Source organism: Paramormyrops kingsleyae, chromosome 24 (assembly GCF_048594095.1).
Source record: "Paramormyrops kingsleyae isolate MSU_618 chromosome 24, PKINGS_0.4, whole genome shotgun sequence".
Taxonomy (NCBI): Eukaryota; Metazoa; Chordata; class Actinopteri; order Osteoglossiformes; family Mormyridae; genus Paramormyrops; species Paramormyrops kingsleyae.
The window spans coordinates 14,554,103-14,568,295 of record NC_132820.1 but is presented as its reverse complement, the minus strand read 5'-3'; the positions used below and the strand labels follow the sequence as shown (position 1 = coordinate 14,568,295).

Here is a 14,193-nt window from a genome sequence, read left to right as displayed (position 1 = left end):
GGAAAAAGGAGAGATGCTGGGTGTCTGAGTCTATAAGGTATGCACTTATATACTTGGCAATTTGTTTCTCTTGGGCATTTTGGATACTGGGGTAGGTAATTGATCTCATGATCTTTCGTGATGTGGGTTGTAACCTTTCATAAACTGGCACAATCCCTTTTAGCTCTGATCTAAGTGGTGTGAGCATGTTGGTCAACTATTCAAAAAGAAAAGCAGGCTCCTGTATCAGTTTTTGGTGAGCAAGCTCCCTCAAGATTTGCTGAATGTTATCTGCTGTTGGAAGCCTCTGGCAGTTGTGAATATCCATGATTTCCAACAACTTTTCTTGGTCAATACCTTCAAAACCAGAACAAGAAGATTCAAAAATCACTAGCACTGACTCTGTCACATACTTGAAAAAGGTGTCCACAAGATCTCTCTCCACAAAGCCCAAAACTGCCTGCTCTAGAATTACTGGCACAAGTTTTACAGGAAGATATTTCTCTTTTTGCCAGCCAAATGTGATTATTCGGCCTATGCTCTCCCATTCTTGTTTACCGAAATCATGCCTTAAGTATGGCACTTTGAAGCCATTTCCCATAGTGCATTGCTCATAAAAGTCATGCCAAACTCTGAAAGTACATCTCTCAAAACTCCTCCATCATCCACTTCCTTTTCAAGCTTTCCATTAGGAAGAATAACTTGAAAGTAAATGTTATCCTCTATAATACTTGCCTCAGAAAAAACTTGAAGTTCCTTCAGAATCTGTCCATGATGAAGAACAATAATTTTCTTTGCTCTTTCTCTGTGATAGGCTTGTTCCTGCAACATATCCATGGAAGGAAGCAAAGGTGAATCAAATGACTGGTCTTCAGAGACAGGCAGGATATCATCAAGATTTGAATAGTCCATCCCAGAGGTGCTTTCTGTATGGAAAGTTAAAATACCACTATCCTATAAAGCATCCACATGAAGTAATGGTTCATGTTCTGGCAAACTGGATGCATCCATTGGGTCGACTGTGATGTAAAGAAGGGAATTACTCTCATTGCTTGCATTTCCAAACATTGCGCTGCTTCCAATATAAATGACATCTGAAGTATTTATCTCCACAGCCTCGGTTGTTGAAGTGTCTGAAGAGTAGCAATAGAAATCAGGTCGGTCAGGTGTCTCTTCACCTTTTCTTGCGATTGAAACACTCTTCTCCTCCAGATTTACACCACTGACATTTTCTCTCCTCATAGTTGTTAAATAGAAATGTAAGAGCAGTAACTTGGTCTTTTCATACATTTCCCCGACTGTGATACCATCTTCTAATGAATGCTGCTGAAAGTCAGTTAAATCAATGTCAAAATCAGTAAGGCTCCCCTCTGAATTTCTTTCATCTGGAAAAAACAACTGCAAAGCCCTTTCAATCAAACCCAGTTTTTTAGTCTCTTTTGGAACACTTTCTTTTCTGGTTCCACCACCCTTTTTGGTTTCGTACCTGCACAAATACCCCTTCTCTAAAAAGCAACCATCCCATCTCAATTTTTCTCTGATTCTTCGGAGCATTCTTTGCTGGGTTTCGACACTCTCTCTCAGACATATAATCACCTTTGTTTTTTGAGATCTTTGCTTCGTTCGCAGATCTTTGACTTGCGACTACTGGGCTCTTTTTCCTTACACCTGCAGTATCCAAAAACAGCCAGGCAGGCAGTCACCATAGGAAGGCAGATACTCTCTTAGCTGGTCATCTGTCATTAAGTTTATGACAGTGGAATCAATCTAAAATGAACAAATACTTCATCAATTCTTTGATCAAGTGCATTAAATTACAACAATTAACAATCTGCATAGTTCAAGATATTTACAAAGCTCTTCTGAAATTGTTTTTAATAATATTTATGTGTGATTTGTCAAAATTGAGCATTTCTTAGAGTATATAACTTCCTTCTCCTGTTCCATTCTCTTCATGTCTTCTTGTGGCACATGCCGTGACCCTAAGAAATCACTAAACTCATCCATCTTGAGGTAGTTCAAATTCCCCTGTGCCTGTGTTGGAAATAATTAAAATGAAAGCCTCAATGTGACCAAGAATAAAACTGACAAAGTTGATGTTTCCAAATGATTCAACAGTCTTGGTACTCAAAAATTTTGACAGTCAGTTTCATGTTAAAATAAAACAAAAGCTTTTCTTTAACAAAAGCCAAATGGACAAAGCAGGCGAATGGTCGGGTCGAATGCAGGAGGTCGAAAGCCGGGTGGATCAGGCCTACGAAGAAAGATGAGACGTGGAGACGATGGGGCAGGAAGGAGGACGGAGGCAGACCAGGATGGCAGGGCAGGGAAGGCAGGCAGAGACGACCAGGGAAGCAGGGCAGGCAGAGCAGGAGGGTAAGACACGAGACAGAGAGATGCTTGGTAAGTGTCATCTAGAATGGCAACAATACTTCACAACCTTGGCAGTTTGCTGTGGGGTTAAGAAGTCTGGTTAGATTGCGAGAATCGATGGCAGCTGTGCTGCCCCACCCCTGGGGACGTGACACTAGGCTTACGTTCATATTTTAGCTCGATGCTATTTGAACCCATGCGTCAGTGGCTGACAATAATATTTGCACAGGGGGTGGTAGCCTACGTGGCTGTTTACACCCAGATGTATAGCATGACCTGATATAGATAAGCATCAGGTGTCTATTGCCAACAACACTGCTTGCATTCAGCATTATGCACTGTAGGTATATGTCATACTGTAATGTAGGCTATATTTTAGAAACAGCATCAGTGTGCCAATATGCTACATGACAGGCTGTGACGTTACTACTATTCCACCACAGCTGCGGTGACTGATTGTCTTTCCAAAGTTGTAGGCCTATGCAAACATGCATGCAACATAGTGTGTAGATAACGGAATTGCTGCCATATGGCTCACCTGAGTGCAAAGACACTTTGAATATTTGTATGGTGCAGTACAATACTGTATTTGGACCGGTCTCAGATGTTTGTGCCACATTTGTACCGGTTTATGCCACCGAAGTTGTTGTTTGTGCTGCTTTAGTTTCTAAGATATAAATGTTTGGGTACATTGTGAGGACACCACCATGAAATCCCTCCCACCGCCGTGTGTATGAAGTTTCCATGCAACATGTTTGCTTAACAGGCATGATTTTAACAATTATTACCTTGAAAAATCAATAGCATTAGGGATTTTGCTGTAAAGACATGTATTTACAGTAATTGCAGACCTAATTATATTACATGTAATAACATCATAAAGGATAAACAGTGTTTATCTTTAATTTTATGCCCAGTGGTAGTTCAGGCTTCCCGATCCAGCAACCTAGCTCTAAACAGTTAACGGAAAAATAATGCCTTTTTATTAAACCCTTAAAAGGACTAACACAGGTACCAAACAACCACGAAACTGCACATAATTGTGAAATGCAGGGAGGTCAGATGCCGGACAGTAAGGTACACACGGTGGGTAATCCACACACCGGCTAAAGACGCGAGGATCTGACAGGGATCACATACTTTATGACAGAGGCAAGGGCACACATGACAATTGGGAACACAACAACTATCAACAATAATTGACCGGAATAAATGACAGTTTTCCCAGCATGCTCTTGAACTGTTACTGGGCTCCGCAATGCAGAGCCCATAAAACGCCTATAACCCCACCCATCTCCAGGCAAACGGAAAACGAAGCGTTTTCTGACTTCTTTAGATAGACACCAATAAGCGCGAAACAAGCCGTTTCTCAATTTTCCGCTTACAATTGGTCTAGTGAAAATGGAGAAAACAACCCGCTTTTTCATTTCTGTATTTTCTGTCTTAAATATAAAAATAAATTATACTCACGTAAATGGAACAAATGGCCACACTTTTGCTGCAACATCAGCAAAGGTAATGCAACCAAATGCTGCAACGCATTATAAACTCGGGAACAACCCGATATCCATGCAGTATTAGCATTAGTGTTATACATGTTAGCTATGACTCTTAAAAACGCCTCATATTTATTTGTGAGATCATTTATGTGTGATTAATCGGTATGACACATGCCCCACAATCAGCTAAACTGGAAAAGCTACAGAGGTACCTCGCTTCACTAACGTTACGCCACATTAAAAACGACATTGATGATAACACTCAACAGTATGTAAGGCTGAGCTTTGAATAAGCCCAAGACACTCAGTCCAGCAAGACTAACAATAATGTAGTGAAACGAGGGATTCAGAGTCTGGCAGTTGTATCTAACATTTAAAAGCATCACTTGTAATGGCTTATGTTTGAACTGCGTCTCTTCACATTGACACCAGTGAGGCGATGACAGGCCTTCAGCTGGACTGGAGTGCATGCATAGTTCATATCTTGTAATTTTGACTTTTTATCTCGTAATTATGACTTTGTATCTCATAATTTCGATTTTTTTATCTTGTAATTATAACTTTCTATCTCGCAATTTCGACTTTCTATTTCATTTTTTTTCCTTTTACTGGCAGAAATGGGCTTCCGTATGAAAGAGTACTGTCTACCACAGAATAAACAACAGGGCTTTTGGAGATGCATGCTTGCTAAGCATTGCTTTTATTTATTTCACAACAAATTATTGGCACATTTTTTGTCCACCAGCTCCATTTCAACTACTATTCCAAGCATTTAGAATAAACATCACACCTCATGTTTAGTCAATATGCTCTTATATGATTTTCTTATGTTTAAAGTGATGGTGGGTGTCCCCAATAGCCATGGCCAGTGACTCCGGTTAACAACCCAACGACTGCAGCTCAGCAAAACTACAACCACTTTCACATTCTGACTAGAGGCCTGATCATTGACAGAGCTGGGAAATTTTGCCACAGCATTGTAATCTGTAGTTCAGCTTCACATATTACTTGCACATTAATGTAATGTGCTGTGTATTTTACGTGTCTGTAAATGTGCTCGTGGATTGGGGGGGGCAAAACTTTCTGATATTTTTCCTATGTATGCAAATGCGCTAACTGGATTACACCTGCTTGTCAGATGCAAAGAAATTTCAACAGAAACCAGACGTTATCTTTCCACCCAATTTTCATACATGCAGCAGAATATGTAACCCGTGTCTCTTTGACCATCTCCTCCCTTGTTTTTGGGCAAAACTTCCACTTTTAGCTTGACCCTCCCATGAATACATATGCATGAGTAGGAAAAGCGCAACTTATCATTCAGCGCTCCTTTGGCATGCAGATTGCGGTTTTAGGTATGTGCGGTATGTTCGTACTGTACATACCATGCCATGGTTTTATACGCATGTTGTAACGAAATTCACCTGATACAGGAGTAAACATGTTAGTACATCTGCCACACAAAGTCTAGGCAAATCAAGTGGGCTTTTTGCCAAATCATCATACAGACACAGGCATTCAGTTACATGAAATAACGTTCCCCTAAGAACACAGTGTGACACACAGAAAGGAAGTGGCAAGGGGAGGATTTCCACAGTGAGAAACGTGGGGGCTGGACACAAAGGTTGATATAGTGCAATGTGAATGTAAACAAATACAGTACAATTAAGGAAGCAATCATTATTGTAGGTTGACTACACAGATAAACAGTGCCTGTTGGGGGGGGGGGGGGTATGTAGTGTCCTGACCACCTTGGGACGGAAGCTGTTGCCGAACCTGCTAGAACTGGGTCAGATGCTTCTGTTTTGCATTTTTAAGTTATTTGTGAAGTTGTAAGTCTGATTCACAGTATGAGGCCAGATACATAAGCCAGGACTGGACAGCTTTCTGTTTCATTTCCAAGAACTGTGGTGAAATTTATGGTCACTTAAAGAATCTTAACTTACAGGATTTACCTGTTTCTCCTCCCCTCCGCCTAGATGGCATTACGGGATTCCTCCATCACAGCAGAGAGAAACTAGACAACAACTAACAAAACTAGAGGGAGGTGCTCTCAGAATGAGAGCAGTGTATTCCTCGTACAGCCCTGTGATTAGTCATTGTCAAAGTCAAAATGTGCCCTCTACATTTAACACCATGACAAAGGAACGGCAGCTAATTTAGCAACCGAGGAGTAGCACCTTGCTTAGGGTACTTCAGTGGTACCTTGCAGGTCAAGGATTCAAGCCAGCAATCTTTGGATTACAAGCATGCTTCACTGCTTCCCTAACTATTAGGCCACTGCTGCCTGCGATAGGTGGTGCTTAGTAGTACTTAGCAAAGAATGCAAAATATGTCTCCCAGTCCCACTTGGTCTTATTCTGCTATACCTGGCACTTGAACAAAGAAAGTTTTTTTCTGTGGTGGAAATTAAGTGTTATAGTTAGGGCTGGGCGATATCAAATCGCGATTGAATCGCGATTAAATCACGCATGCGCAATAATCACTAGGGCTTCAGATGACAGGCGCAACATTTGGTGGTGCGCCAGCTTTTCTGTGCTATACGGACATTTATTTACGCCCACAATATAAGCAGCTTAGTATGGCTAAATTATTAATGAGGCTTTGTATCAGAGCATATGAGCGGAGTGGAGCTCACGAGGCTGTTGGCTCCGCCCGCTTCCCCGTTCTAATTCCCACTAAGCCGCTCCGCTCAACACCGCTCCTCACTCCGCTAAAATTTCCTCCCGCTCCAGTCATATTGCTTCACGCTCGCTCCAGTTTAAAAGAGGGACAAATAATCTGCATGCCTAACAAATGTCACCTTAAACCGAAGCCTTATATCATAAAGAAATATGAGCAACGGCAACATTGCCACTCAGAAAATATTTATTTTTAAGCAACATACTGTATAGGCAACAACGGACAGGTTTGGCAATGGCATTCCACACAAAAATAGGCTTAAAAATTAAGGAATCAGTGGGCTTAATAGCCTAAAGAATATACAGGCTAAGCATCCAACTTTTAAATTCCTCAATTTTTTTCTGTTGATGCTGCTGCTGCGTCTCTATAAAATAAAATTTCACTGACAGCATTACGTGAAATTTAAAAAATCCTATTAGACCTACTTTGAATGACAAAACTAATTTATTTGATTACCAGCATTTACTTTATACACAGCAAATGTACCAGTGTTAAATTAACATCTTTCACACAGAGCCACTTCATCTGTGAGAATCTTGAGGGTTTTTTTTCACATAGGCCCACTTGTAAAGGGCTGGGACTGAATGTTAGGACATGATCATGAGCTCAGCTGAACACATGTGGATTCAGGAAGGGCAGAGTGATGCTGGCAGTTGTATCTGAGCAAGACAGACATCAGTGTGCTGAATGTTATGGGTTTGATTAAGAAATTCTGTCACCTGAAAATGGCTTATTCCATACAACAAAAATGTAACTAGTGAGAGTTTTCTATTGATGTGTTTAGACGTCCCTCTAATGGTGCTACTGACCAAAGTGGACAAAGCATGCCCACTTGTGGGAGAGGATTTGAAGAACGTGTACCGCAGCTGCTACATAAAGGATCTGGTGAGTTTCTGGGTCTACCATGCACTGAAACACATAGTCTAACACATAGTCAAGGCTGCATGACCCTTGACTATGAAATTAACCTGAATTTCTGCAGCAAAAAATATTAGAGATGATCCAATCGATTGGCAGCCAGTTTAAATTGGCACTTAAATTTAAATCAGTCTTAATTACTCAGTTGGCAGCCTTTAATTTGACCAATCTTAAATACCGATTTTGCAGACGATATACAATATGTGGGTGGTGCAGTGGTTAGCAATATCACCTCACACCTCTGACCCCTGGATTTGGGTCTCTGTCAGAGTTCCATGTGTGTGGAGTTTGTTCTCCGTGTGTCGTTGTGGGGTTTCCTCTGAGTGCTCCCATTTCCCCCTACAGTCCAAAAACATGCTGAGGCTAATTGGAATTACCAAATTGCCCTGCGATGGGTTGGCGCCCCATCCTGGGTTGTTCTCTGCCTTGCACCCATGAGCTCTGTACCCCCCCACAACCCTGAAAATGGATGGACAATATGTACATTGATGACTTCAAATATGTGCATGAAGTTTCAAACACAGCAGCAGCACTGTGTCACCTGTGAGCTGACAGTTTTACCAGAAATCTATGAAAGACCCATTAAAGAAGATTTGGTGTCTCCCCAGTCAACTCTCACCCAGCAAAATGACTCAGTGTGTAGGACTGTGGCCTCACACCTCAACGGTTGTGGCTTTGAATCCCACCTCCACACCATGTCTGTGCAGTTGGCATGTGATATTGTGTGTTTCTCCCCATAGATGAAAACCTGCATTTGGGTGAAGTGGTATCTCTAATCTGCCCACAGTGTGTGACCAGCAATGAGCTGGCATTCTGCCCTGGGCGTCTCCTTCCTCTGTTACATGGGATAGTGAGTCTATCACCCTGTGCAGGATGGGTGGTGCTGGGTGATAGACTTCTGTCTGACATTTCATTGCCCTCAAGAACTCTCCAACTTTCATGTGCATTCAGATTTCTGCTGTTTTAATGCTGGCTTATTACAATCCTGTTTGACAATAATCTTCTGATACAGCAGCTGAAGAAATTTATTTCAATAGGAATATGTGTGTGAACTGCATGTCTTTCTGCAGATCTACAAAGTGAGTGACTGTCTGGGCATTCCAGTGTCGCAGGTGCTTCCAGTGAAGAATTACGACCATGAGAATGTGCTGGACACGTGCTGTGATGTCCTGCTTCTCAGTGCAATGCAGCAGATGCTAAACTTTGCTGACAATTACTTTGACAATTTTAATAATGGCACAGAGTAAAGATGTTGTGATCAGTGCCATCATATTTCTCTGGTGGTGTTGAGAGCCACTGTCCAAGGTGTTGTGCCCAATAACATGTTAGATTCTTACTCGTTATACTTACGCAGAAATCTGTTTCTTTACCGTAATTACACACAAGCCGTTTTGTAAAAATTCTACATTTTACTTGGAGATGAATGATGTGTGCATAAAACCAAAGATATAATCAAGTGCACAGTGTAACCCTACACTAGACTACATGCTAAGCTAATAAAAATGACCTGGTGATTCTCAACTGAACTCTGTCAATCTTAACCATAGTGTGGTTCAGGGTACTACATCTATATTTCAAGTTTGCTTGTGTGTCTCTGTCAGACTGATTACTAGACTTGATTGAATAGATAATAGAATGATTGAATAAAACAGTTTCAGATTCAAAATCTTCATCAATGGAGTTTTTACTCGAAGGATGTGTCACATGAACATTTTCCAGAAGATCTTATCAAAGTGTTTAGCATGCTAGTTTAAATGTACTTTTGCCATTCTACACAGATTGCTAACAGATAAGCGTTAATTAAGCCATTGGCATCTTACGCGATATGTCAGGAAATCAAACTAATATAATTCACCTCAGAGGTGACGTGAAAACAAGAGACCTTCTGATGAAGGGAAGGGCTGTAGATCTACACAGCTCATCATGCAACATAGGTATGAGACTGAAATGTCACCTTCTCAAAGGTCAGTACAGGTCCAGGGAGGCAAATGGCTGAATGGAAACGGAGAAGATGAGGTCCCTAGTTGAGAGCAGACAGCAGCAGCCCCAGGACGGAAGTCAGGGTTGGGATCCCCCTCAGGGGAAACAGTGACATCCTCCTTGTCAGGGCAGCTAGGCAACAAGCAGAATAAACACCACCATTATTATGAGCAAAACCATTTCCAAAGGCCCACAGTCCAGCAAAGACAGGACCACAGTCATGAGCATTATCTGCTTCATCATCAGCACCACGAGCATTATCTCCATCACCTCTGTCTACATCACCTCCATCACCACAGTCACCTGAACATCATCTGTACCACCATCACATTACCATTGGAACCAGAACCTCCAACATTTGTACCATCATCTCCATCTCTGCCATCATCAATATCATAGTTATTCTCCCACCACAATGTGTCAGGATTGAAAAAGTAGAAGTATGTCACAACTGATTGGATAGACAAAACCACAAGATCCCCTTCCGTGGTCCCGTGGCATTAATGTGCCTTCTATAGAAGTGCTTTTTCAGGGGCACTTTTTTGTTTATTACTGTCAACAAATGACACACAGAATCATGTTGGTTGAGAAACATAATGTTTGTTGTGAGAAGGTTACCGAGAAGGAACAGGTTTGAAATATCACCCAGCTTACTTTGACCATCATTTGAAATGCTTGTACACAGCAAATGTACCAGTGTTAAATTAACACTGCATAGTGTCTATAAGGGTCCACACCATTCAGTGTTACCTTTAACACTTTTCAGTGTGCAGTGAGTGTTGATATTTATTAACTCTTATAGTGTTCAATTTACAACCTAGAGTGTTATGACAATGTGTCTTCACCTCCTCCCAGATTGCAAGCCCATATGGGTGGCACACAAGTACAAAATGGGTGGCCCATATCTGCCCTATTTTAATTAGGGCTGGGCGATATCAAATCGCGATTAAATCGCGCATGCGCAATAATCACTAGGGCTTCAGATGACAGGCGCAACATTTGGTGGTGCGCCAGCTTTTCTGTGCTATACGGACATTTATTTACGCCCACAATATAAGCAGCTTAGTACGGCTAAATTATTAATGAGGCTTTGTATCAGGGCATGTGAGCGGAGTGGAGCTCGCGAGGCTGTTGGCTCCGCCCGCTTATCCGCTCTAATTCGCACTAAGCCACTCCGCTCAACACCGCTCCTCACTCCACTAAAATTTCCTCCCGCTCCAGTCAAATCGCTCCACACTCGCTCCAATTTAAAAAAGGGACAAATAATCTGCATGCCTAACAAATGTCACCTTAAACCGAAGCCTTATATCAAAAAGAAATATGAGCAACGACAACATTGCCATTCAGAAAATATTTATTTTTAAGCAACGTATATGCAACAACGGACAGGTTTGGCAATGGCATTCCACACAAAAATAGGCGTAAAAATAAAGGAATCAGTGAGCTTAATAGCCTAAAGAATATACAGGCTAAGCATCCACGTTTTAAATTCCTCAATTTTTTTCTGTTGATGCTGCTGCTGCGTCTCTATAAAATAAAATTTCACTGACAGCGTTACGTGAAATTTAAAAAATCCTATTAGACCTACTTTGAATGACAAAACGAATTTATTTGATTAGCAATATTTACTTTATAGGCTTTTATACTTTAATTTACTTTATAGACTTGATATGCTACAACCATATAAAACTTGCCCACGTTTTGCTTGCTTCCGCCTGTTCGCGTACACTGTAAAAAAATCTATTGTAAAATGTCAGTCAAAAGTCTGGCAGGTCCTGAAGACCAATAGTGCTGATGTATATTTGCATAGTATGACAGGGTACTGCCTTTATTTAAACGTTTAACCATGATGGTGTTGAATAGGGCAACAGTATAAATTCCCCAGCCACGCCACAAATTAATTTCTGCCACAATAGTAGATTCTCGTAGGATCTTGTTGAGTGGCAGTCATAAAGACTTGTGAAGCCAGTAATTAATGGGAAAATCTTCTTAATGCTTATTTTGATGTAGGTTATGAAGTCTGTTACTCTCTGCAGCTTCTGAACCTGCCTATTCTCATAAAGACCAATAGTGCTGATGTACATTTGGTGAAAATGTTTTTCACCGTTAACAGGTTTTGTCTATAGCACTCCTGCTGCCAGACTTTTGACTTATTTTACAGTAGATTTTTGCGGTGTGTGGCAGCCTCATTGTTTTTAGATCACAAGTTGGGACAGAAGAACAAATCAAATCAATTTGCTCATTTAATATTTAAATTTTTCATTAGGCTTGATTTTTGGAAACCCATATTTATAAACCCACCGCAACTGAAAATGGAATGCCACAGATATTACTCTCTCCCATGTATTATTAGGTATGTGACAGCCCAGCGTGATAGCTCTTAATCTAGGGTTCAGTGTCAGCTATCTGACTATTGCCGGTGAATACCAGGAGTAATCCTACTCTGTTTTGCGTGTGACGTCAGCCTTCGTCCTGCCTGTTTTGGAAAATCAAATATACTGTAAGTGGGCGCAGGGGTAAGTCAAACACTAGACAGACACTCACTGGTTTTTTGGGGTATAGCTCACATGCCTGAAACAGTTTGCTGTTTTTCAAATAATTTAATAAATTCTGTGTCAATCTATTGTTATGTCTGCCACCAAACAAGATTCTATGACAATACACTGCTGTGGTAAAAAGTGTTTCATATCGTGGCTGGGGAATTTATACCGTTGCCCTATTCAACACCATCATGGTTAAAAGTTTAAATAAAGGCAGTACCCTGTCATGCTATGCAAATATACATCAGCACTATTGGTCTTCAGGACCAGCCAAACTTTTGACTGACATTTTACAATAGATTTTTTTACAATGTACGCGAACAGGCGGAAGCAAGCAAAACGTGAGCAAGTTTTATATGGTTGTAGCATATCAAGTCTATAAAGTAAATTAAAGTATAAAAGCCTACAAAGTAAATATACTTTATAGGCTTTTAAATATACTTTATAGGCTTTTATATGCTAATCAAATAAATTCGTTTTGTCATTCAAATTAGGTCTAATAGGATTTTTTAAATTTCACGTTACGCTGTCAGTGAAATTTTATTTTATAGAGACGCAGCAGCAGCATCAACAGAAAAAAATTGAGGAATGTTAAACGTGGATGCTTAGCCTGTATATACTTTAGGCTATTAAGCTCACTGATTCCTTTATTTTTACGCCTATTTTTGTGTGGAATGCCATTGCCAAACCTGTCCGTTGTTGCATATACTGTACGTTGCTTAAAAATAAATATTTTCTGAATGGCAATGTTGCCGTTGCTCATATTTCTTTATGATATAAGGCTTCGGTTTAAGGTGACATTTGTTAGGCATGCAGATTATTTGTCCGTCTTTTAAATTGGAGCGAGTGTGGAGCGATTTGACTGGAGCGGGAGGAAATTTTAGTGGAGTGAGGAGCGGTGTTGAGCGGAGCGGCTTAGTGCGAATTAGAGCGGAGAAGCGGGCCGAGCCAACAGCCTCGTGAGCTCCACTCCGCTCACATGCTCTGATACAAAGCCTCATTAATAATTTAGCCATACTAAGCTGCTTATATTGTGGGCGTAAAGAAATGTCCGTATAGCACAGAAAAGCTGGCGCACCACCAAATGTTGCGCCTGTCATCTGAAGCCCTAGTGATTATTGCGCATGCGCGATTTAATCGCGATTTGATATCGCCCAGCCCTAATTTTAATGTACTTTCGTTTGGGCATTCAGCTGCTGTGTTTTACTAATGATATAAATGTGCGTGAAATGTATGGCACCAGTCACCAAACACAGATTATGAAGCTCGACTGTGTTAGACAGCATAATATAATTATTTAGCAGGGCTGAAAAAAGGTGAGAGCTATTAATGGTGGAAGGAGTGTATTTCCGCTAAAGCAGATATAATGGGTGGTGGCCTCATTGCTTTTCGATCACAACTTGGGATAGAAGAACAAATCAAATCACTTTGCTCATTTAATATTAAGATTTTCATTATCTTAATTTTTAGAAACCCACCACGTTCGAGGATGGTATGGCACTGATATTAGTCTTTACCACATTTCATTGCTAACTTCTTTTTTTTAGTTGCTTCTGTTGGTGTATGCTAATTGGTCTGAGCAGTGTAGTAGTCCTTGTATATGTGCATCCCCAAAGAAATCTCAATTGTACAGGTACATAAAATGATACAGATAGTCTCTGTAGCTGAAATTGTGTTTTTATGTCTATTCATTTTTTTTTTTTTCAGTTTACCATTTCTTAACTCATTCGCAAATGTTCTTCTTGAGATCTGGCATACACTCTCTCCAAAGCTTTTATTTTCTCTTCTAATTCTATTTCAATTGCCATTTCTTTTTTTTCTTGTATGATGAGTAAGAAATTCTACCCCGCATTACAGCTTTTGCCATTTCCCTCATGAGATGAGGTGCCAGGCAGGTTGTGTGTTTCGGAAAATAACGCCCAATCTTTTTCAAATAATTTAATAAATTCTGGGTCGGCAAGTAATGACGTATTAAATCACCAGTGTTTAATTGCCGGTGTGTCTTTCTTCTCCGTAACTGTCATGGTAACTGGTGCATGGTCGCTGATTATGATCTGGTGAATTTGGATCAGATACCTCTTTTGTGATTGAATTAATGGTTGAAAAGAAGTCTAGACGAGAATAAGAGTGGGGGTTATTTCTAAGTTATTGCTATTACTATTCCAGGTCAGTAGATGACGTTGGGGAAATGTGGAAAAGAAAAAAAGGGTTGTTGCAATGCT

The 14,193-nt window shown here is 40.6% G+C and overlaps 1 protein-coding gene across 1 annotated transcript; it reads left to right on the top strand.

The window, feature by feature from the left end:
- The first annotated feature begins 2,231 nt into the window (after nucleotides 1–2,231).
- On the top strand, nucleotides 2,232–8,964 carry LOC111857987 (interferon-induced protein 44-like). Its single transcript, XM_072706436.1, has 3 exons — nucleotides 2,232–2,355; nucleotides 7,318–7,418; nucleotides 8,522–8,964. Exons 1-3 carry the CDS (start codon nucleotides 2,262–2,264, stop codon nucleotides 8,696–8,698), a joined length of 372 nt encoding a protein of 123 aa, XP_072562537.1. The 5' UTR covers nucleotides 2,232–2,261; the 3' UTR covers nucleotides 8,699–8,964.
- The last annotated feature ends 5,229 nt before the right edge of the window (nucleotides 8,965–14,193 follow it).

Bases quoted from the DNA above. Each gene is read 5' to 3' on its own strand.
- LOC111857987 (XM_072706436.1), top strand. From the start codon at position 2,262: ATGGGGCAGGAAGGAGGACGGAGGCAGACCAGGATGGCAGGGCAGGGA. The intron at 2,356-7,317 runs GTAAGACACGAG...TGATGTGTTTAG, and splicing joins AGGGCAGGCAGAGCAGGAGG to ACGTCCCTCTAATGGTGCTA. The intron at 7,419-8,521 runs GTGAGTTTCTGG...GTCTTTCTGCAG, and splicing joins GCTGCTACATAAAGGATCTG to ATCTACAAAGTGAGTGACTG.